Genomic DNA, 23,034 nt, shown 5'->3' on the forward strand with positions numbered 1-23,034 from the left:
CCCTGGGCTAACATCCATGCCCATCTTCCTCTACTTTGTATGGGACTCCATCACAGCATAGCTTGACAAGCAGTGCGTTGGTCCACGCCCTGGATCTGAAACTGCGAACCCCGGGCCGCCCAAGCGGAGCACGCGAACTTAACCGCTACACCACAGGGCTGGCCCCTAGTTGTTAGATTTTTTGCTGTTGAGATGTATGAGTTCTTTATATATTTTGGATATTAACCCCTTATCTGATATATGGTTTGCAAATATCTTTTCCCAATTGTTAGGTTGTCTTTTCGTTTTGTCGATGGTTTCCTCTGCCATGCAGAAGATTTTAGATTGATGCAGTCCCATTTGTTTTTTATTTCTATTGTTTCCTCTGCTTGGTCAGACATAGTACTTGAAAATATGCTGCTAAGACCAATGTTGAAGAGTGTACTGCTATGTTTTCTTCTAGAAGTTTCATGGTTTCAGGTCTTACATTCAAGTCTTCCATTTTGAGTTAATTTTTGTGTATAGCATAAAATAATGATCTACTTTCATTCTTTTGCATGTGGCTGTCCAGTTTTCCCAACACCATTTATTGAAGAGACTTTCCTTTCTCCATTGTATGTTCTTGGCTCCCTTGTCGAAAATTAGCTATCCGTACATGTGTGGGTTTATTTCTGGGCTCTCGATTCTGTTCCATTGACCTGTGTGTCTGTTTTTGTGCCAGTACCATGCTGTTTTGATTACTATAGCTTTGTAGTATATTTTGAAATCAGGGAGTGTGATACCTCCAGCTTTCTTCTTATTCCTCAGGATTCCCTCGGGTATTCAGGGTCTTTTTTGTTCCATATAAATTTTAGGATTCTTTGTTCTATTTCTGTGAAAAATGTTGCTGGAAATTTGATAGGGATTGCATTGAATTGGTAGATTACTTTAGGAAGAACGGACATTTTAACTGTGTTAATTCTTCCAATCCAAGAGCATGGAATCTCTTTCCATTTCTTTGTGTCTTCTTCAATTTCTTTTGGCATTGTTTTATGGTTTTCAGTGTACAGATCTTTCACTTCTTTGGTTAAGTTTATTCCTAGGTATTTTATTCTTTTTGTTGCAATTGTAAATGGGATTGTATTCTTAATTTCTCTTTCTGCTACTTCGTTGTTAGCTTATAGAAATGCAAGTGATTTTTGTATGTTGATTTTGTATCCTGAAACTTTACCATATTCGTTTATTATTTCTAAAAGTTTTTCGGTGGATTCTTTAGGGTTTTCTATATATAAAATCATATCATCTGCAAATAATGACAGTTTCACTTCTTCCTTTCCAATTTGGATCCCTTTTATTTCTTTTTCTTGCTTGATTGCTCTGGCTAGGACTTCCCACACTATATTAAATAAGAGTGGTGAAAGTGGGCATCCTTATCTGGTTCCTGTTCTTAGAGGTATAGTTTTCAGTTTTTCTCCATTGAGAATGATATTAGCTGTGGGTTTGTCATATATGGCCTTTATTATGTTAAGGTACTTTTCTTCTATATCCATTTTATTCAGAGTTTTTATCATAAACGAATGCTGTATCTTGTCAAATGCTTTCTCTGCATTGATTGAGATGATCATGTGATTTTTATTCTTCATTTTGTTAATGTAGTATATCACGTTGATTGATATGCAGATGTTGAACCATCCCTGCATCCCTGGAATAAATCCCACCTGATCATGGTGTATGATCATTTTAATGTATTATTGTATTCAATTAACTAGTATTTTGTTGAGGATATTTGCATCGATGTTCATCAGTGATATTGGCCTGTAATATTCTTTTTTTGTGTTGTCCTTGTCTGGTTTTGGCATCAGGGTAATGTCAGCTTCGTAGAATGAGTTAGGAAGCTTCCCCTCCTCTTCAGTTTTTTGGAAGAGTTTGAGAAAGATAGGTATTAAGTCTTCTTTGAATGTTTCTTAGAATTCACCAGGGAAACTGTCTGGTCCTGGACTTTTATTTTTTGGGAGGTTTTTGATTACTGTTTCGATCTCCTCACTGGTGATTGGTCTATTCAAATTCTCTATTTCTTTTTGATTTAGTGTTGGAAGGTTGTATGATTCTAAGAATTTATCCATTTCTTCTAGATTATCCAATTTGTTGGTGTATAGCTTTTTGTAGTACTCTTTTATAATCTTTTGTATTTCTAAGTTGTCTGTTGTAATTTCTCCTCTTTCATTCCTGATTTTATTTGAGCCTTCTCTCTTTTTTTCTTGGTGAGTCTAGCTAAAGGTTTGTCAATTTTGTTTATCTTTTCAAAGAACCAGCTCCTTATTTCACTGATTTTTTCTATTTTTTTTTAGTCTCTATTTCATCTATTTCTGCTCCGATTTTTATTATTTCCTTCCTTCTATTGATTTGGGGCTTTGTTTGTTCTTCCTTTTCCAGTTCCTTTAGGTGTACTATTAGATTGTTTATTTGAGATTTTTCTTGTTTGTTGAGGTAGGCCTGTATTGCTATAAACTTCCCTCTTTGAATGGCTTTTGCTGTATCCCATGAATTTTAGTGTGTTGTATTTTCATTTTCATTTGTCTCCAGGTATTTTTTGATTTCTCTTTTGATTTGTTCATTGACCCAATTGTTGTTCAGCAGCTTTCTGTTTAATCTCCACATATTTCTGGCTTTTCTGATTTTCTTCCTGTAGTTGATTTCTAGTTTCATACCATTGTGGTCAGAAAAGATACTTGGTATTATATCAGTTTTCTTAATTTATTGAGACTTGTTTTGTGGCCTAATATGTGATCAATCCTGGAGAATGTTCCATGTGCATTTGAAAAGAATGTGTATTCTGAAGTTTTTGGATGAAATGTTCCATATATATATATCTACTAAGTCCATCTGCTATAATGTGTTGTTTAAGGCCAATGTTTCCTTATTGATCGTCCGTTTGGATGATCTATCCTTTGGTGTAAGTGGAGTGTTAAAGTCCCCTACTATTATTGTGTTACTGTCTATTTCTCCTTTTATGTCTGTTAATAATTGCTTTATATATTTAGGTGCTTACATTGGGTGCGTAGATATTTACAAGTGTTATATCCTCTTGTTGGATTGTTCCCTTGATCATTATGTAGTGCCCTTCTTTGCCTCCTGTTACAGTTTTTGTTTTAAAGTCTATTTTGTCTGATATGAGTATTGCTACCCCAGCTCTTTTCATTGCCATTTGCATGGAGTATATTTTTCCATCCTTTCACTTTCAGTTTGTGAGTATCTTTAGGTTTGAAGTATGTCTCTTGTATGCAGCATATACGGGTCTTGTTTTTTTATCCAATCAGCCACCCTAAGCCTTTTGATTGGAGCATTCAATCCATTGACATTTAAAGTAGCTATTGATAAGTATGTACTTATTGCCATTTTGTTACTTTTTTTCTGGGTGTTTTAATAGTTCTTCTCTGTTCCTTTCTTCTTCTCTAGCTCTCTTCCCTTGTGGTTTGATGGCTTTTTTTAGTAATATATTTGGGTTCCTTTCTCTTAATTTTTTGTGTATTTATTATAAGTTTCTGGTTTGTGATTACCATGAGGTTCATATGTAATAACCTATGTATATAGCAATCTATATTAAGTCGATGCTCTCTTTGGTTTGACCTCTTTATGAAAGCTCTACTCTTTTATTCTCTTCCTCCCACATTTTATGTTTTTAATATCATATCTAACCGTTTTTTTGTATGTGTGTGTATCTGTTACCCTTTTATCATGGAAATAGGTAATTTTAGTACTGTTCTCTTTTGACCTTCATATTATCTTCATAGGTGGTTGATCTGCTACCTTTTACTAGTGATTTTATTGACTTTTTTTTTTTTATAATTTTCTTATTCCTATTTGTGGTCTTCTTTTTACCACTTAAATAAGTCTCTTTAACATTTCTTGTAAGACTGGTTTCTTGGTGATAAATTCCTTTAATTTTTGCTTGTCTGGGGAACTCTTTATCTCTCCTTCCATTCTGAATGATAACCTTGCTGGGTAGAGTATTCTTGGCTGTAGGTTTTTTCCTTTCAGCACTTTAAATATATTGTGTCACTCCCTTCTAGCCTGTAAGGTTTCTGCTGAGGAGTCAGCTGGTTGTCTTATGGAGTTTCCTTTGTATGTAACTTATTGCCTTTCTCGTGAGGCTTTTAGAATTCTCTCTTTATCTTTAATTCTTGACATTTTACTTACAGTGTGTCTTGGTGTGGGCCTCTTTTGGTTCATCTTGTTTGGTGCTCTCTGTGCTTCCTGTACCTGGATGTCTGTTTCCTTCCTTAGGTTAGGGAAGTTTTCAGCTATTATTTCTTCAAATAGATTCTCTGCCCCTTTATCTCTCTCTTCTCCTTCTTGGACATCTATAATACAAATGTTAGTGTGCTTGATGTTGTCCCAGAGATCCCTTAGGCAGTTCTTGTTCTTTTTAATTTCTTTTTCCTTTATCTGTTCAGCTTGGGTGACTTCCTCTAGTCTTTTGTCCAGCTCGCTGATCCATTCTTCTATCTCATTTACTCTGCTGTTGAGTCCCTCTAGTGAATTTTTCATTTCCAGTATTGTATTCTTCATTTCTAATTGGTTTTTTTTTATATTTTCTAGTTCTTTGTTGATGTTCTCACTGAGTTCATCCATTCTTCTCCCAAGACCAGTGAGCATCCTTATGACTCTTTTTTTTTTGGTGAAGGAGATTGGCCATGAGCTAACATCTGTGCCCATCTTCCTCTATTTTATATATGGGACACCACCACAGCATGGCTTGATGAGTGGTGCATAGGTCTGTGCCCAGGATCCGAACCTGCAAACCCTGGGCCGCTGAAGCGGAGCACGCAAACTTAACCATGATGCCACCAGGCCTGCCCCCCTTATGACTTTTTGTTTGAACTCTTTGTCAGGTAGATTATTTCTGTTTCATTTAGTTCGTTTTCTGAAGTTTTGTCCTGTTCCCTTACTTAGAACATATTCCTTTGCCTTCTCATTATGCCTCTTTCTCTGTGCTTATATCTATGTATTAGGTGGGTCAGCTACATCTCCTGATCTTGGAGAGGTGGCCTTATGTAGGAGATACCTTATAAGGCCCAGCTGTGTGCTTCCCTTTTGTCACCAGTTCCAAATGTTCCAGGAGTGGCCCCTGTGTGGACTATGTGTGCCCTTCTGTTGCGGCAGGGTTGCTCTTGTTGCAGGCGCCCAGGGAGGCTGGACTGTCCCCTTGGCCAGCTAGTCATAATGCTCAGCTGCGTATGGCTGCTATGGACCCTTCAGTCACTTTATTGCGTATGGGGAGCCCAGCACATTTGGCTGCAAGGTCTAATAGCACATTTCTGTTGCAGTTTTTCTGTTAAGTGAATAGGACCCCAGCATGAGTTGTTGCTAAGCTCAGGGGCTTACAATTGTTGTAGGCCTCCAGCCTGCAAGACTCTACAGTCAGCTGTCTCAGGACTGCAGCTGAGTGGGGCTGGCCCCAGGCACCGGAGCATCCAATTACTTCAGGCTTTGGGAAGTGGGGCCGATCCCCTATGTGGCTGTTTGATAAGCACAAGTCTTCTGCAGCTGACAAGCACCCCCATCCACAGGGCCACACACACTGTTTAACATAGTCCTACCCCATGCACATGTCCCGGCCCCCTGAAGTGGACCCAGTCTCCCCACAGCAGAGGCCCCACCTACTCCACCCGCTTCTCACACATGCTCTGTCCCACAGAGGCAGACCCAGTTACCCGGCTACAGAGGATCCAGGCACCCAGCCTAGGCAGGCCCACGAGTTGCCCAAGGGCTTGCTGTTGGGTGGGGCCAGTCCCTAGGGTGGCCTGCCTGCCCTGGCTGAGTTTGATTAAATTGGTGCTCTAGTAGGTGGGGCAGACCCTGGGCTAATAGGCTAGGGGAAGAACTCCAATGGTGTTTGCCAGCGTCTGTGTCAGCATGCCTGTGCTAGGTCACAATAATGGCTGCCACCAATGTCTCAGTCCCTGGAGAGGTCTCACCTCTCACTGAGATGCACCTAGAGCCTATCACTTGAGTCTCTTTTCACCAAAGGACTGCATCTTTCTTTCTGGTGATTTTAGGTTGCTTTCCAAAGTGGGTGAATTTGTGCATGGGCACTTTAAAAGCTGGCTTTTTTTGCCTTATTGCCCTATGTCTGACAGCTCTTGTGGGAGTATTCTCTGTTGTAGTTAATAGCCAGCAAAGCCAGATATTATGACACTTGTATTGATTGTGCTGAGTCCAAAAGATGCTTATAGCAGTAATGCATCCCCCCTCAGGTCTCCCACCCTTCCAGGGAAGGCTGCTTACCTTAGGATTGCTCCTGGCCAGCCATGAAGTGCTGCGGCTTGCAAAGGTGGCTTTTTTTCTCTCCAGAAAGGAATTTCTGCCTCTTCCACCTCAGTCAGGACTGTCCCTTGTTATGGAGATTCTTTTTATCCAGTTTTCTGTTCTCTCTCGGGGGTAATTGTTCCAAGAGTACTTGTAAATTTGGTATGTCCATGGGAGGAGGTGAGTTCAGAGTCCACCTATGCTGCCATCTTGACACCTCTCAAATAACATCATTTTTGATGCACACATTTTCAACTTCCTTCCCAACCGCATTCTTTTTTTTTTTTTTTTTTTTTAAGATTTTATTTATTCAGTTTTTCCCCCCAAAGCCCCAGTAGATAGTTGTACGTCATAGGTTCACATCCTTCTAGTTGCAGTACGTGGGACTCGGCCTCGCGTTGGACGGAGAAGTGGTGCCTCGGGGCACTCCCGGGATCCGAACCCGGGCCGCCAGCATCAGAGCGCGCGCACTTAACCGCTAAGCCACGGGGCCGGCCCTCCCAACCGCATTCTTATTCTTAGAACATTGTGAATAATTCAAGGAGTCACTTGTTTGACTTACTTAAAAAGTATCTGACCCACCAAGGCTCTATCATCAGAGCCCACCTTGGGTCTCTAGCTGGATCTTCTAAAGTTTTCTGTAATTACTCTGTGTTGATTAATATTGGAATTTATAAAAACCCAGAACAATATGGCTATGTTCTATGGCAGGTGTTGGTAAACTTTTTCTGTCAAGGGCTAGATAGTAAATAGTTTAGGCTTTACAGACCATATGGTTTCTGTCACAACTTCTCGACTCTGCCATTGTAGTGTGGAAGAAATCATTGACAATATATAAATGAATGAATGTGGCTGTGTTTCAATACAGCTTTATTTACAAAGTTAGGCTAGATTTGGCCCATGGATTGTAGTTTGCAGATCTCTGCTCTATGGCATCTCTATGGACGCATTCGCTTAATCAACAAATTTTTATTGAATACCTATACTGTAATAGGCATAATGCTAGACCTGGGGAGATAACAGTGAACAGATATTGCTCTTGCCTTTATAGAGCTTATGTTTTATCAGGCAAATAGACAAAAGAATGAGTAATTATAAAAAGTGTGATGAATCTTAGGACAGAGGGAGTCTAGGGCACTCTTAATATATATCCAGGCTCTAAATAGAAATCAGAATGGGTCATAAACTAGGTCAAAGCTGGATCTGGGGAAACTGAATATATCCTATCTGTGTTGCTTTTAACTTTTTATTCCCCTTCCATGGATTCAGGCCTTTTGAAGGAAGTGGCTTAAGCTGACACCTAAAGAATGAGTTGGTGTTAGTCTGATGAAAGGATGTGGAGGGAGGACGAGAGAGCATTCCAGGCAGAGAAAATGATAGTTGGCAGAAAATGGTTTATCAAGTAAGCCTGTGTCCTATAACCAAGCCAGATTTTGTAGCAATGGAAGGTCAGCCAAGAGACCTAATTTACATGGGGTCTGAGAGGGGAGGAGGGAATGGACGTGACAAGAATCGGAAGAAAGAGGGTATAGAGATGCAAAGAAATTACAGTAATCAAGGAGTTGCAGAGAAGATGAAATATCAAGTAGCCACATCACTTTATGAAAGCTACTTGCTGGCAGGCTCATTTAGTTTATTCCTGACCCAATTTATTCAAATTTGAGCCTGAAGGCCGGTACTAATTTGCATGTCTAAGAGTCATGTTTGTCTTGAAATCTAAACCCCATCACATTGTAAATGTGAATCTGGAAAGACAGCAAACGTAAATGCCTGTTCTGAATGTTATTATTTAATTGCATTTGGAAAAGAAAATAATTTAAAAGATGAAAGTAGGGAGAATCATTAGCAACTAGCATTAATTAATGTTGGCAGAATAGATTACAGATTATGTGCCAGAAGTAAACGCTAAATGACATTCTTCTGTAATCACCTATTTATTCCCACGTTTCAGGGATTGCACGGGGGTCTGCTGTAATAATGGATACAGTCATAGACCTTCTTTCAGCCCCATTTGAACAGGTAACTTGGTAACATCGTCATTTGAAGTACTGAACTTGACAAGGAACTGGCTGAGGAACTATTCAACTGAAACAAAGAAATTGCCAACTTCCCAACCCTCGTTGGACATACAATGTGTACTTATGATTTTTATAAAAGTGAGAATAATTTATAAACTGTGAAAGCAACAGAAAATTGCCAGCAACTCTTTGTTACTCAAACCCATGATTTATATTAAAAACTCCACTTTAGAAAATTAATAGTTGGGGATTAAAAAAGGAACTGAAACAGCCTTTTTAACTTACTAAAGCACAGGAATGTAAGGACATAATAAGCAGCAGAGAAACACCCGTAATGAATTTATATTGAGAGTGAGTTTAATCCTCCAAGAACAAATTGAATACTAAAATGCAATTAGTGATGTTAGCAAAATCTTATCTCTGTTTACGCCTTTAACTTAAATTGCTGACTCTGGGAGAAGGGGAATATTTTGGTTCTATGTTTCTGCTATTTTGAGGTACATTCACCTGTACCTGAAAAGGGATCTGATACCCAGGAAAGAGGGAGGACCAGGAAACAGGGAGAAATGTTTGGGGGAGGAAATCCCAAAGCGATGGGGTGTTGGGAGAGCGGTTCTTTTATCTCTTGGCCATGAGCAAAGAGTCTTCATATCAAGTTAGGGACAAATTGAAGGTGACTGCCAAGTAGCAGCTCTTTCTACAAGGGGAGAGGGGCCAGGAGAACACACCCTCACGGACAGACCCTGCTCGTTCCAGAAGAAAGAATCTAACCAGGGTTGGTACCATTCCTTGCAGGGCATTCTAGAAATCTTGTAGTGTAGTTGTGTTTGAGTATGTTCATCAAACTATGTATTATTTCATTTTAAGTTATTTTTCTTTTCCCTTTGGATCAAACTTAGGGTATCATATCAAATTTTTAAAAATTGTTTATGGAGGTAGGCTATACTATCTATAAATTTTACTTCAAGTTAGTAAAGGTGGTGTCACTACATATGTGTTATAAAATAGGAGCAATGTTGGCTCTTATAGGGTTGAGATCCTCTCTCGTTGGCCACTGGCCCCTTCATTGGGAGAGCCTCCAGTGAGTTTAAGCCAGAGCTTGCAAATGACAGCCTGTTAGAGTTGATGTTTTCTTTGGCCTGCACAGTATTATTTTAAAATGTGAATTATTTTGCTAACATTTATAATTTCGGGAGATTTCATATGAAAATCCAGATTTGGGGGCTTCTTGAAATAACATAAAAAATATAAAATAATATATTCGTGGCAGCCCTGGCAAGCCCTGGCCCACATCCAGGGCTACGTTCCCTGAAGCTGAGGTGAGGCTGCTCCCCCCAGAGCCGGCAGACCTTGTTCACATTACCTGCTTGTTCTGGGACATCTGAGTTTGAATCAGCTTCAATAACACTGCATTAGGGGTGTTGGCATTAGAGGAGGGAACAAGGAGAAGCAGACAGCCAGGGTGGAAGTGGCATGAAAGAGATGGAGGAAAGGGAGGAAAAGAGAGGAAAGGGAGCCAAAAGAGGATTGTGGAAATAATGGATGGGGACAGAGCTTTGGCCCACCTACTTCAATCGGGCCATCCTTGGGGGTGGGGAGTGCGGAGATCTGTTCCCAGTACATGCAGGGTGGAGAAAGAATAATAGCATCAAGATTTCCTCCACCTCCTTCTGTCCCCAATAGTCAATATGGGTGAAATTAAGTGAACACTAAGAACAGCCTAGAAGGGAAACAGTGATCACAAAAGGGTGGCATGCAGCCAGAGAGGCGGGTGGCAGGGAAGAAGGTGGACAAATCAATTGTCTGTAATGGCTACCACCATCATGATGGCATATGGAGAGCTGCAATGCCCACACCACCGTCCTGATCCTCAAGTAGCTTATGAGCATCACTGAGGCTTGAAGCCTCTTCTTCTCCCCCAGCACTCATCCCTGGGCCATCCTCCAGTCACAGAAGCAACCTGAGAGGTTCCTCAATGGCAGATCTCTCAGCAACCCTCCAGTTCATGCTGGCCCTGACAGTGCTGGCTGCTGCAACCACTCAATGGTTACTTGCCCAGGAGCTGGGGCGCTCAGCACCATGGAGACTCCTCTCTACATATGAGACTCTTGAGCTGAGCACAGCCTTGTTCCAGGTCCTCTGATGGGAAGATTCAGATGGCTGGGTTTATCCTACCTTAGGAGCAGGCCCAAGAGTTAGAGACAGCTACAGAGCACTTGGGCTGACAGCGAGCCTCCTAGAGGTGCCACTACCACCATGGTAGGACATCAAGTCACTGAATGTTTTCCATTCTCTTTCAGGCCTTGGTCAACTAGATGGAGTGCTGTGCTCCTTTTACAGAGAAAAAAGTTAGATTATTTGAAGGGAGCGTAGAAAGCCAGTGTCAGGCATATTGAAACAGAATCTACAGTGCTTGTGGCCATGTGTAGACTTTGTGGTGTAAAGGGTAAGCTGTTCATGAATACCTAGGGTCAAACTCTCCTCTTTCATGAAGACATTTTCACTCTGCAGGAGAAGAAAAAGGAATCCAGCCATATATTACTTTGGGCTGAATGCATGCCTTATAATTGTTTATAGTATGCATTATCTTCTAATGTCATGAGTGGGCAAGACATTATTCCCATTATGCAAATGAGGAAACCAAGCGTCAAGGGTCAAAAATGAGTTGCCTTCCATTACCAGCTAGTGGGTTATGTACTGAGGACTTGAAAGCAAGTTCTGCTTTCTTCATCCTGGCAGTGGCTATTTTCTATCACAGTTGAATTTATTGAGACATGATGCAAATAAAATATTTGTAAAATAATCCATCAAGGGGCAAAACATCAGTGGAATAGTGTGTTTTTAAAGTTAAGTTACATGTATTTTTGCTTTTCCCAACTTTTTATTCTGAAAAATTTCAATAATACCAAAAAACTGAAAGAATAGTATAATAAACACCTAGGTACCCTTTACCAAGATTCAACAATTTTTAATATTTTTCCACATTTGTGCGTGCTCTCTCTCTATATATATACAGACATATGTATGTGTATGCATACATATGTCTGTATATATATACACACACATCTATTTGCCTTTTTCCTGAATCATTTGTAAATGAATTGCAAATATCATGCCACTTAACTCTTGCACCTCAGCATCATTTCCTAAGAATGATATTCTCCTAATGACCACAATACCAATATAAAACTGAAAAAAAGCTAAGAAAAGTAAAAATAGTTTCATAACATCACTTAACATCCATTCCACATTTAAATATCCCTAAAAATATTTTTTATAGATCTTTTTCTTATCCTATATCAACTTAACTTCATACACTGTATTACTCGGTTGTTATAGCTCTGTACCTTTTACATCTAGAATAGTCCCCTTATTTTTCTTTTATCCCATGACAATGGATTTTTTGAAAAGTCAAGGCTGTTATCTTGTAGACTATCCCAGGTTCTAGATTTGTTTGTGTTTCATCACGGGTTTCACTTGTTCACATCTGCATCTTTCCTGTAACGTGGAAGTGAAGTCTAGTGGCTTGATTAGATTCAGCCATGTGGCAAGAACACTTCATAGTAATGTAAACTTTCCATTGTATCACATCAGAGAGATGTCACGTGAAGATCATCCCCTAGGAGTCATTTTGAGTGGGATCACTTGGTTCAAGCGGTAACTGCCACCTCTCTCCACTGAAAAGTTAAAGTGTTCTCTTTGTAGACAGCAAGTAATCTCTGGGTGATAATTTGGCACTGTGTGAATATCCCGTAACCCGACAGTCTTTCACCCACAATTTTAGCATGGGTTGCAAAATGATGATTTTCTAATTCCATCATTCCTCCTACATTTGTCAGCTGACATTCTTCATTAAGAAGAGCTTTTCTTCTTCACACTCCTTTCTCTCTCTCTCTCAATCTCTTTTTGGTGGGGGAAGTCATTACTGTTTTGTGAATTTTGTTCAAATCAATGTTATAAATGGTTTCTGTCATTATTCTTTTTTTTTTTTTTTTGGTGAGGAAGATTGGCCCTAAGCTAACATCTGTTGCCAATCTTCCTCTTTTTGCTTGAGGAAGATTGGCCCTGAGCTAACATCTGTGTCCATCTTCCTCTTTTGTATGTGGGATGCTGTCACAGCATGGCTTGATGAGTGGTATAGGTCCATGTCCGGGATCCGAGCCCGGGATCCCAGGCCACCGAAGTGGAGCATGCCGAACTTAACCACTATGCCACCTGGTGGCTCCTGTCATTATTCTTTTTGATACTCAAATTATCCCAAATTTGGCCAGGAAGAACCCCTTCTAGTGCACTCTTTTGTCCTCTTGACATAATCCTATTAGCTCTTGAGAATTTTCTTGCTTTCAGGCACAACAGGATTCTCAGGCACAACTTGCACTTTCCTTGCCTCAGGTATGGAATCAGCCATTTCTCCAAGAAGCTGTGGTTCCTTTTGGTGGAGAATGGTATTTAGAAACCAAATATGGGTGTGGCATGCATTTTTATTTTTGGTGAAATTATTCCAATAGAATCACTAACCTTTGACCAGCACTAAGGAAACCTATTGAAGAAAATATAATTTTCGTGAGCACCAATCAGTATAACTATTCTTTGTGATTTTGAATTATTTTCGTAGTCATCCTCTAGATAAAAAATTGTAAACATTATTGATGGAAGAGAGAAAAGCTGCAAAGTGAATAAAATATTCTTTATTAAATTGACCATGAAAAATTCCAATCTAAAGCAGAATAGCATCATCTAAAATAATGTTTTTGAGTGGGAAGCAGTCCTCAGGTATTAACAATGAGGTCCAAGATAACGTTGGAGCAATTCTTTTCAGACTGCAGTGTTTTGCATTTCACACAGCAATTATCTTTTTTTCAGAAAAAAAGTCCATAAGACATGTCATCGATTCGAATGTGTTTTATAGCATGCCTACTGAGTGCATGACACAATACTAAGAAGACTTTTTTTTAAATTAGATCTTTGGTTGATAAGATTTATCTTAATCGTTTTCTTCCTAAAGAAAGAAGGAATTTCTCCTGTGCATCAACTAGCGGCTCGAGTGCCCAGGCACTGGGGATACAGCAGCGGACAACACAGACAAAATCTCTGCCTTTATGGAGTCTAGTGAGGGAGACAAACAACAACAATAAAGAGTAAGGTATAACAACATAGTAATATGTTAGACGCTGAAGAGTGCTATGGCGAAAAATAAGGCAGGGAAAGGAAACAGGGATGATGAGGTATTAGACCATAATTTGAAATAGCATGGTTGAGAAGGGTGCACAGAGAGGGTACCATTTAGGAAAATGCCACATGGATATCTGGCGGAAGAGCAGTCTGGGAAATGCAAATCTATGGACAGCAGGCAGAAGCATATAGAATGTGTTGGAGGAACAAGGAGACTAGTGTGGCTGGAGGAGAGTGACAGCAATGGAGAGTGGTAGGAGATGGCGGGGGTGCAGATTTTGTGGTCACTGTGACCCTCACTCTGAGCGAAGTGGGAAGCCATTAGAGGGCTTTGAATAGGGAGGTGACTAGATGTGACGTGCTTTTAACAGGATCACACTGGCTGCTGAGTTGGGACGAGCCTACTGGGGCTAAGGGCAGAAGCAGGGAGAGGAGTAAAAGGGCTAATGCAGTAGAGATGATGGACCAGGGTGATAGCAGTGGAGGTAGTGAGAAGTAGTTAGACTCTAGATACATTTTTAAGGCAAATTCAACAAAATTTGTTGACAATTTGATGTGAATTTTGAGAGAAAGACAAGAGTTAAGAATGACTCCCAGGTTTTTGCCCTGAACAACCACAAGGATGGAGTTATCATAATTGGGATAGAAAAAAACTAGGTGAAAATTTGGGGGTAGTAGACATCAAACGGAGGCCAAGTAAACAGGTGGATTTATGAATCTGAAGTTTACATGAGAAATTTGGACTGGAGAAGTAAAATTATAAGTTGACAGCATATAGATGGCATTTAAAGCCATGCAATGGGTGAGATGGTGAAGAGAATAAACATAGAAACAGATGAGAAGACGTCCTTGGTTAGATGTTAACAGTTAGGGGAGATGAGGGAGATCCAGCAAGGGAGACTAAGGAGGAGTGGCCAGTGAAATTGGCAGTACACCTGGAGAGTGTAGCATCCTGGCACCCAGAGAAGAAACTGTCAAAGAAGTAAAGAATTATAGCATGATAATGTTTCATTTGATCACAAGTGGAATTTTAATTCCAATATTTATCCTTATAGTCAATCAATTTTAATGTACAAAACTACAAACAAAATGTATGTGGTGACATTTCTAAAAATACATTTTAGAGGAAAGTTATATTTCATAAGAAGAGATTAATTGTAGAACCACTATCCTTAACTACTCCCATCTTTCAGAATATATGTACATGCAAATCCCTGTAATATATGGGTGAAGAATATATGTACATGCAAATCTTCACAATATATGGGTGAAGAACAGCAAATGCATCCTTTTCCTCTTTCGGAGGTCATCGTTAATACTTTCTTTCAGAGAAACAATAACATCTGCTTTTCTCCCCATAAGTTAGTGAGAGTGGGAGCTCCAGCTGGAGGCAGCTTGACTTTGCCTGAGCAGCAGTTCAATCAGCAGCCAGTCTGCAAGAATACCTGAATTCAGATACTTCTGCTCCAGGAAATGCCTCCTCACATTTCTTTATTATAGAAACAACAATTCGTCACTGGAGTCATGTCTCCACATAATTTATAAATGGACCAGAATTTGTTAACCAGTTTAGTTAAACATAAAATGCCTACTTACAAGCGTGCTGCCCTCATGTAAGTTTGATGATGACCATCAGTTCTTTCTTAAGAGGTTCTGATTGGCAGCCAGGGAGAGTTCTAGGCTTGTGAACCCTGGACCCAAGTCCTTCTCTCTTTAAGGATGTTGCCAAAACCTCAGAGAAGTCATTCTGTTATGAGGGACTTTCTGTCCTTGCTGCAAATCCTTGTGACCTTGCTCTCTCTGCCACCTGCAGGCGCCCTCCTAGACTCTTTCCTCTCTAGCTTTCTGTAGTTCCTGCTCTCTGCTGCATTTTCCTTTTTCTGTGGCTGCCAGTAGCTGATTTCAGCCTGCCAATAGTTGTCTTCCAGGCCACTGCTGCAGGCTTTTTGTTCAGCCGACCCCTTCTGGGCTGCCAACATTCACTCAAAATGTTGCATCTGTAACTCTGTAATTCTGTAGTTCTTTGGCATATTTCTGTCCAAATTTCTTCACGGTGGCAGGGACTCTTTATCTCCCTCAGACACCACTGTTTTAAAAGATGAATTCCTGGTACAGCGCCCCTGGAGGATCAACCACCAAGGACACAGACAAAACCCCCATGCATATGATTCTATCATGTTCCCATCTTCCATCACCACTTCATAACATCCTTCCCCCATAGCAGTGAAGCTTGGAAGCTGGCACCTTTTGATTGTAACCCACTTACAACCCACTCTGTGTGGGCTAGAAAAGCTAGCTTTGGGGTAGGGCTGCGAGAACCTTTGCAAGCAGCTTTTGAAACATAGAGGAAGTTAGGGAGGATATACCAAAGGTAAGCAACACAGAAAAATAGATTTCACCTGGCACCAAGAACGCAGGGCTCACAGGCTGCGGTTTGCCCCCCAGGCCTGTACTTCCTCCCTACTCCATCCTACTCCCACTGTTAGTAACAGCCCACCACACCCTGTCTTTCCAGGCACACTTCTTTAATGGCCATTTCTGTCTCTTTAATACTACCAGACGACTGGATAAGCAATCTGACTTCTTACTAAGGTGATGATGGCTAATGTTCTCAGCTTATAAATAACAACATTTTATTTAAACAAGAGTCTTCTAGAAACCCATTGTCCTAACTCAGAGGAGTCGCTCACTGAGTTTGCACTGGTGCAGAAGCAAAGCTTTCTGCATCCACCTGGTACAAGGAGGTCTTGGGTCCATGTGGATTACTGCTTCTTATATTTATAACTGATATTAGATCTCACCATAAATCTCACTTCCCCAGAGAGGCCTTGCATGACTACCTAAAGTAAACTCACTTGCATTCATTCTACTCACTAACTCACTCACTCATTCTGCTTCATTTCTCTGTATCATATTTACTGCTATAGACTATAGTTCTGGTTTCTTTATAAATAAACTTACACATTATTTTACATATATTAATGCACGAAGGTATGTATATAGTATCTCTCTCCATTAGAATGTAAGCAACATGAGAACAGGGACCTTGTTTGTCATTTTCTTGCTATGTCTCCAGCACTTAGAATAATGTCTGCCATATGGGCATTCAATATATATTTGCTAAATGAATGAACAAAAGAATTAGTGAACAAATGAATAAATGAATGAAAAGAATGGCTACCAGACTCTTATAAATCATGGAAAATGACTGTAGCAAACTAAGTTTGGTTTGAAGAATGGTTCCTTCATTTTCCAGCCACGTTAGTGGCTTGAAATTGTCTAAAGGGGGCTTTGGAATTCCTCCTAATTGTCCAAATAGGAAGAGGCACAGCCTTAAAGTTAAGCCTCTGTTTGCTGTAAGGTTCATGCAAATACTTCTGCTATATCTGTATCCCCTGGATCTCTTGATATTGGATAGGTGGACAAACTGCTTAAAATGAGGCCACAGACACCCATAAATCACTGTTGCTATCCTGATTTCGTCATCCTGGAAATGAGTTGTGGGGATCCATTCTTGCTTTAACAAAGATTCGGGTGAAAGGAAATAGTGGCATTCACAAAATTATTCTACGTTGAAAGGCTGAACCTTCAGAATAATGTAAAACCACTGTACAATGCTGCATAAATGCATTCATCTATGATTTTATAATGTGCATACATCTGTTCCTCTCTTAAAGCAAAATCTGCTTTAATTAAATCCTTAAAAGCCTGATTAAAGATGATAATCCCTGTGAACTTGTGATAAGTATGTTCAATTTGTATCCATTTTTAAAAGACAGTGCTGCCTTTTGACACTCAATTGCTTGCATGGCCATATATGAAACCTAATATTTATCTAAGATTAGGTTCTGCTTAAATCCTCTTCTGTGTCTCTAGTTGTTTGCAGCACTCACAGTGGTTTTTCTTTAGGGTAAAGGAATAATTCAGTGTTATTTCTTTTGACAGATACTGGTAACTCTGGGGATATATTCAGTCTTCATGATATTACTTTATTACAGTTCAACGAAAGGGAGCAGAATCTTGACTTTAACTCCACTTCTATGTTCTTATGCTGGTCCCAGCAATAAAGGATACTGGGCTCTGGGAACTACACAGTGATACAGATAAAGTAAAAAAGATGTTACAACAGGATTAAAGATCATATTCAGTCTGGAGCTGGAGCATTTCCTAACACTAAAATGGAGAAAAATCAAGGTTTTGAAAAATTATTACATAAGGGAATGAGGCAACCAAATGCAGCTCTCTTCACCCTCACAAGAGAACAAGAAACTGTGGTTGAGAGGCTAACTTTCCCAAGTTCTCACAGTTAATAAGTAAGTCGCTGAGCTGGAATTTGAACCTGGATCTGCCTGACTCGAGGCCCCTTTGTACCACGCTCTGCTGCTTCTCCCAGCAGCCTCCATGGGTACACAAGGTCCCTAGTCTCTGTTCAGAAGAACCAAAAAAAACAATGTCTATTTTTCTATTTTAAAAGTTATGAGCAGATAGTTGTGCTACTTCAGCAAGCAAACCCTAAGGGCTAAGCATATATCAAGATGGTTAGAGTTGGAATCACATAAAGCATTAAGTTGACTTAGTAGCGTGAAAGCCATTATTTTGCAACAAAATCAGTCAGTGTATCTGGGGAATCAGGCATAAATGGTGAGTAGCTCATTTATTACTTTTACAAAGACAAGATTTAAAAAAATATTGTTTCCTCTTGCTTCATTATTTTTCACATATTTTTAATCAAGGTCAGTGTCTACAGTTTTTTTTGATTTGTTTTAATTCTACTCTCCTACCCTCTATCCCACTCCTTCCTCCCCAACTACCAACACACTCACACATTAGAGGACCCCTTAAGCCCACAGATTTGACCCTTTGTGTGATGGGCATTACCTGTGACCTCCCTCTCTGACCCCAGTGAGGCTGCCTGGGTTCCCCCTGCTGAAGCCCCCACCCGCCCATATCAGGCCCCATCCTCTGCCCACCCTGACTCACCTCTGGTTGGGAGTCCAGCATCCAGCAGCAACTCAAGTCCCCAAGGTTGAAGCTGGACCTCCTGGAGATGACAGCATGGTCCTCACACCAAGAAGATGATGTGAGGCCCACAAGCTGAGGGTGTGGACATGGGAGAGACATCCGAGATCCAACCACTCCTTTCTCAGAGAACGAAATGAGGTCTAGAGAGTGTAAGAGACCTGCTTGAGGAAACGCTGCTAGACCAAAAGAGAGATGGACTAGAACTGAGGTTTCCTGTCTCCTGACCCCACTCCCTCACCTATTCCATAAGGTGTAGGAAAGTAATGTATTTATTTATTGACAGATTATTTGCACAGTCCCCTCTTTTGAAAATGCATTAGCAGAAGCTTTCAATAAAAGATGAATGTATTATATCATTTAAGCAAAGGTAAAGAGAATAAGAGGCATATATTTAAGGGAATGGTTGGGGAGTTCTCAATATCAAAGAGGATACCTGGGAATGTAATATTAAATCTAAATACTTAGATTTTCCTAGAGTTTCCTAGAAGTCAAGCTGAAAAAAGAAATACTTTGAGTTACACAGCTTGCATTATCTAATAAAAGAAAGCATTTGAGGTAAGAAAACCTTATCCAAATGTTAAACTTAAGTGAAATTATTAGCTATATTATAATGGACATTGTCTTCAATAACACTTTTACAAAAGATATGGGACAATTCTTGATAGAGTGTAATGCTAAATCTTGATTCTGTCCAATTCAGCATTTCTTTGAGAAACTAAAATACTAGGGTCCTGGTATGTACATTTGTTGTAATTTGATTAGATTCAGGGACAGAGTTAAAATCTTTAAAGCAGTAGTTCTCAAATATTAATGTGCAAATAATTTAACTGGGAAGGGGTTTATTTTTTTAAAATGCAGGTTCCCTGCCCTGTCTTACCTCCACCCCTAATTCTCTATGTCCGGGATAGAGCCTAAGAATCTGCAGTATTAACAAGCTCTGGTTCTCAGGAAGGTGGCCAGTGGAGCCTGTTTTCAGAACCACCAATCTAGAAGAACAAATTGTTCCTATGCCTCTTAGCTTTGATCAGCCCCTTGGAATATAAATGTTCTCTGCTTGGTTTTTGGTCAGCAGCCAACAGCCTGAGATTGATGTCTCAGAGGAGATGAGGAAGTCCAAGGCTCTGGATTGCTAAGATTCCTATGCTTTATATAGCAGGCATACAGGGAGTAAAGATGGAGTCTGCTTAATAAACTCAAAGCTTGAGGAGTGAAGGGGGCCAGGAAAAGGGTCAGGGAGAGGTGGAAAAGCAGCAGTCATGAGGGACAGGCTGGGAACTCCAAGTCTCGCCTTTGCTGCCCTGCCTTTTCCAAGGCCCAGCCCTGTTCCAGCTCTGCTGTGCACAGGGGAATGCGTGCCCAGCCCTGCTATCTTTGCCTCCAGTTCACGGGAAAACCTTCCCGGAAGTCCATTCTGAATCAGAGGGCTGGGCTAAAGCAGGGGGCCATGGGGTCCATGGATTCCTAAGGATTCATGAGTGAGCTTCAGGGACCCCTGAACCCCCTAAAATTATACATGACTAGGTTGTGTGTATATGCATATCTGTATTTTTATGAAAAGACGTTCCAGATACAACTTTCGTCAGTTTCTCAAAGGGGCCATAAATGACCCCAAAGAGTGGAGAGTCACCAGGAGTTCCTGGTACAGCTGAGCTTCATGTTCATACTGGTGTGTTCCCATCACATTGCAGCCTGAGGTCAGTTAGCTGACAACCGCCTTGGTGACAGCTTGCTCACTGAGTGTCCCTCCACAGGAGCCACCCTCTCTGCCCAATCTGAAGATTATGGCAGCAAAGCCGTCAGGCTTAATTTTGACAAATTGTTTTGGGTAATTAGTCCCCTTTAGTTACTCCTAGAAATAGTAATTTTTGGTGACAAGATTATCATATGCTGCTTGTTAATGGAGCCTCCGGGGTCAAGACAACACCACTGAGATTGCTATGACCTGCTCTTTTCCATCTTTGGCATTACCCTTGAAATCGCCAGAAAAGACGTTTAGTAAAGTCAGCTCCCACTCTGGAAAGTATAGAGCACGGGTTTCCTTTTATCCTTCTGCCAAGTGAAGGATTCGAAAAGGACTTTCAACTTTTCCCTGCTACCACCAGCCCATGTCAGGCTTCACAGACTTGCTGATCATTAACTTGAAAAGCTGGGGAAGTTTCTAGCCCTTCCATTTGCTTGTTTACCTGCTCAGCCAAGTTGCTTTACAACCGAGTGAGTTTTGAATAAATAGGGTCTTGGGTGATGAAATATTTGACTCAGCTCAAGTTGAATATTTTCATTGCTTTTCACTTCACTGACTAGAAGGGTCAGTTTGACCGATAGGTCAGGGCAGGTCTGCGTAATGGTTCACCATATGCCAGCTCAGGGGAGGAGTGGATGGAAGGTGGAAAGCTCTTCTCAGAACTTTAGAAAGCTGGGAATTGATTGGCTGTTTACTAGCTGTGTCATATGGGGCCATCTGTTTGACCTCCCTAAGCCCTTGTTTCATCATCTGTCTTAAGGAGATAAAAATAATACCCAACTCATGGTACAGCTGTAAGGATTAAATGATATCATAAATGCCCAGCATACAGCAAGAACTAAACTAAACAAAAAAAATAGCACCCATCATAATTACAGTACAATTCTCCTTCCCAAGCCCAGATCTTATAAAGAAGTCTGAAACAGTGGGGAGGTCAAAGAAATAAATATTACCTGCATGCCCAATTTTATCTCCGTGCCCTCAAAGCTTGTTAATGTGGCCACATCTAATCCCATATACACTGAAATCCTTTGAAAAACGATACAGATGGAGGTTATTACACTGCTATCGATTCAAAGTCGTTGACACTGATTTCAATGTGTGTAACCACCTTCCTTGAAATCAGAGATTTCACGTGAAACTGAAAATAAAGAATTTGTAGGGGATCCAATTTTTCCCTCTGGTTCTTCTTGATGGACCAAACCAAAGATGCTGCATTCATGGTGACTTTTCAAAAATGACGGTTTCTTTTTTTTTTAGAAAAAGGTGTTTGTTCTTTTCCCCTAGTACCATACCTATCATGAGATTTTATTCCTATTCTTTAGAAACTAAATGTGAATAAAATTGCTCCTTCATGGAGCTGATTCTTGTGTATAAGCATTTCATTTCCTATTTTTCTTCTCAAATTTCATAAGAGTCAGTACTCACCTTTATTGGTATTTCCTGAGGTCAGCATTCTCTATCTCCTCCCTATTTACTTTACTCTTCAGCAAGGGTTGCAGCAGCCAACTCAAATATTGCACCAAGGAGTCAAATGTCATCTCAGGAATAATGGCTAGCTCTCCAGTTATATCCTTAAGTAAGAAATGCCTTCTCGAAGAACTGGAAATAGGATGGAAAGCTGAAGGCTTGTATGTCTTAGATGGCAAAGATCTGTCCTTGTTCTTATCTTGAACACAAAGCTTTCGCAAGCTTTAATCTAGCCAACTGTAGGGGAAAGGAGAAGGGAGAGTGCTTAAAATTATTTCAATTAACTTATTTAGATAGAGTGTTTGGTGGTAGTCCACAGAAATATGAATTATATAGGAGGCTAGAGGGTTCAGCAGGTTGCATCTACGTGACAGGGAAAATAACACAAAGTACAGGTGCAAGGGAGACTGCGATGTTTCGCTAATGTTTCTACACAAAGGATAAACCCATTTGTTCAGTAATGGTGTTACTTGCTCTTCTAGCCACCATAGTCTGTGTGACACTTCTCGACAGACTTGAATGTGACAAGATCAATGTGCCCCATGATGTTCTGGTAAAGTACTAGCAACAGCTTCAGTTCCTATCTCCAACTTCATCAAACAGTGGCTTGGACTTCATGACCAGACATCAGAACTGGGCAGCTCCATCTTTTCCTGCAAGTTTGTAGTTCAAGTTGGAATGTTGAAGTCATGTATTTTTTGTGGCACGTTCATGTACAGTCCTGTGCCACATAATGATGTTTCAGTCAACAGCAGACCACATGTAGAATGATGAGCCCATAAGATTAGTACCATACAGCCTAGGTGTGTAGTAGGCTATACCATCTAGGTGTGTGTAAGTACACTCTATGATGTTTGCACAATCACGAAATCACCTAATGACGCATTTCTCAGAACATATCCCTGTCATTAAGTGACGCATGACTGTAGTTCTCATCCACACGCTAAAATCATAATAGAGTGATTTTATAAAACCCCTGTCTCTTAAAAAATGAACTTATTGTAAAATAATTTAATACTTCCATTAAATTAAGTTAAATTCAAATTTCATTTTAGAATCAGTTAACTAAGTCAGTCCAATAATTAAAATTTTAAAACTCCTGGATTGTGACATTTGGAGCTTCATAGGCAGCATTAATTAAGCCTACATCAGAACAGATCAGCCACTTGTAGATACCCAGTTACCCGTCACTCTGTTTCTGAAACCAATCCAGAAATTCATGTTAGAACGTTGTCAGGCACTTCCAGGTATTGGACAAGTGACAGAACTTGATCACGCACATTCAAAATATTTACAGAAAAAAGTGTCAGTGTAATGTAGGTCTGTATGAAAAAGCTACCCTTT

At 40.2% G+C, this 23,034-nt stretch overlaps 1 protein-coding gene across 1 annotated transcript in view; it reads left to right on the forward strand.

The window, feature by feature from the left end:
• UPP2 (uridine phosphorylase 2) overlaps positions 1-22,461 on the forward strand; it is a 40,024-nt gene extending 17,563 nt beyond the window's left edge. Inside the window, 6 exon segments of the mRNA XM_004428405.1 lie at positions 8,198-8,288; positions 8,290-8,423; positions 10,586-10,624; positions 10,627-10,731; positions 22,173-22,268; positions 22,271-22,461. Of these exon segments, the coding sequence (XP_004428462.1) occupies positions 8,198-8,288; positions 8,290-8,423; positions 10,586-10,624; positions 10,627-10,731; positions 22,173-22,268; positions 22,271-22,461 (656 nt within the window).
• The last annotated feature ends 573 nt before the right edge of the window (positions 22,462-23,034 follow it).

This window comes from Ceratotherium simum, chromosome 9, assembly GCF_057802395.1.
Source record: "Ceratotherium simum simum isolate JZ-2026a chromosome 9, ASM5780239v1, whole genome shotgun sequence".
NCBI lineage: Eukaryota > Metazoa > Chordata > Mammalia > Perissodactyla > Rhinocerotidae > Ceratotherium > Ceratotherium simum.